Genomic DNA, 1,132 nt, shown 5'->3' on the forward strand with positions numbered 1-1,132 from the left:
GCGCTGCAGTTGGCGGCGCTGCAGCAGAAGGAAGCACTGGAGAGTCTCCTCAGGTGGAAAGCACAGCAGCAGCAGCAGATGCAGCAGCAGCAGCAGCAGCAGCAGCAGCAGCAACAGCAGCAGCAGCAGCAGCAGACAGAGGAGAGAGTTTAAATAGAAGCAAAACCCCCATTGCTTTGAGGCCTCTTCGTCAGCGCATGCAAACACAAAAAGAAATAAAACAAAAAACTAACACAGCAACGTCTAGACACCGTAAGATATATCCAAAGGGTTTAGGGTTTAGGGTTTAGAGGGTTTAGGGTTTAGGGTTTATACGGTTTAGGGTTTAGGGTTTAGAGGGTTTAGGGTTTAGAGGGTTTAGGGTTTAGAGGGTTTAGGGTTTAGAGGGTTTAGGGTTTAGGGTTTAGGGTTTAGAGCGTTTAGGGTTTAGGGTTTAGAGGGTTTAGGGTTTAGAGGGTTTAGGGTTTAGGGTTTATGTCGTTGTGTACAGTCCGCCGTCTGTACGTTTCCCTTCCGTCTGCTGCTGCTACTCATTTGGGCCCCCACAGCTCAGACCCTGCAGCAGCAGCAGCAGCAGCAGCAGCAACACCAGCAGCAGCAGCAGCAGCAGCAGAAGCAGCAGCAGCAGAAGCAGCAGCAGCTTCGTTTTGTCTGCTGCCTGTTATTTCTGCTGAGGCCCCTCCCCCAGAAGATTTAGTTTTCTGCATACCGCAGCAAACAGCAGCAGCAGCAGCAGCAGGAGCAGCAGCAGGAGCAGCAGCAGCAGCAGCAGAAGCAGCCGAAGCAGCAGCAGAAACAGCAGCAGCAGCTACAGCTTCCCCTACAGCAACAGCAGCGGCAGACGCAGCCGCAGCAGCAGCAGCAGAAGCACCAGCAGCAGCAGCAGCAGCAGCAGCAACAGCAGCAGCAGCAGCAAAAACAACAACTGTACGCGTGCGTTGCTATCCTTTGGGTTTGGTGGGAATGTCTGCTGCTGTGTATCTGCTGGAGCTGCTGCTGCCGGTGTTTGCTGCTGCTGTTGCTGCTGTTAAGCCGCTGTGCATTGCTTGGATGCCTCGAGCAGACAGCAGCAGCAGCAGCAGCAGCAGCAGCAGCAGCAACAGCAGCAGCAGCAGCAGCAGCAACAGCAGCA

At 54.1% G+C, this 1,132-nt stretch overlaps 2 protein-coding genes across 2 annotated transcripts in view; both read left to right on the plus strand.

Annotated features, from left to right (window-relative positions):
- The window catches only part of EMH_0024400 (uncharacterized protein), a gene marked incomplete at both ends in the record, with an annotated part of 699 nt that extends 546 nt beyond the window's left edge, over positions 1 to 153 (plus strand). The window contains one exon of the mRNA XM_013502293.1: positions 1 to 153. Coding sequence (XP_013357747.1) covers positions 1 to 153 — 153 coding nt within the window.
- A 44-nt stretch (positions 154 to 197) lies between these two features.
- The window catches only part of EMH_0024410 (uncharacterized protein), a gene marked incomplete at both ends in the record, with an annotated part of 3,225 nt that continues 2,290 nt past the window's right edge, over positions 198 to 1,132 (plus strand). Inside the window, 3 exons of the mRNA XM_013502294.1 lie at positions 198 to 252; positions 491 to 965; positions 1,064 to 1,131. Coding sequence (XP_013357748.1) covers positions 198 to 252; positions 491 to 965; positions 1,064 to 1,131 — 598 coding nt within the window. The remainder of the gene's footprint in view (positions 253 to 490; positions 966 to 1,063; position 1,132) is intronic.

Source organism: Eimeria mitis, genomic scaffold, assembly GCF_000499745.2.
Source record: "Eimeria mitis Houghton genomic scaffold, Emh_scaff878, whole genome shotgun sequence".
NCBI classification, from domain to species: Eukaryota; Apicomplexa; class Conoidasida; order Eucoccidiorida; family Eimeriidae; genus Eimeria; species Eimeria mitis.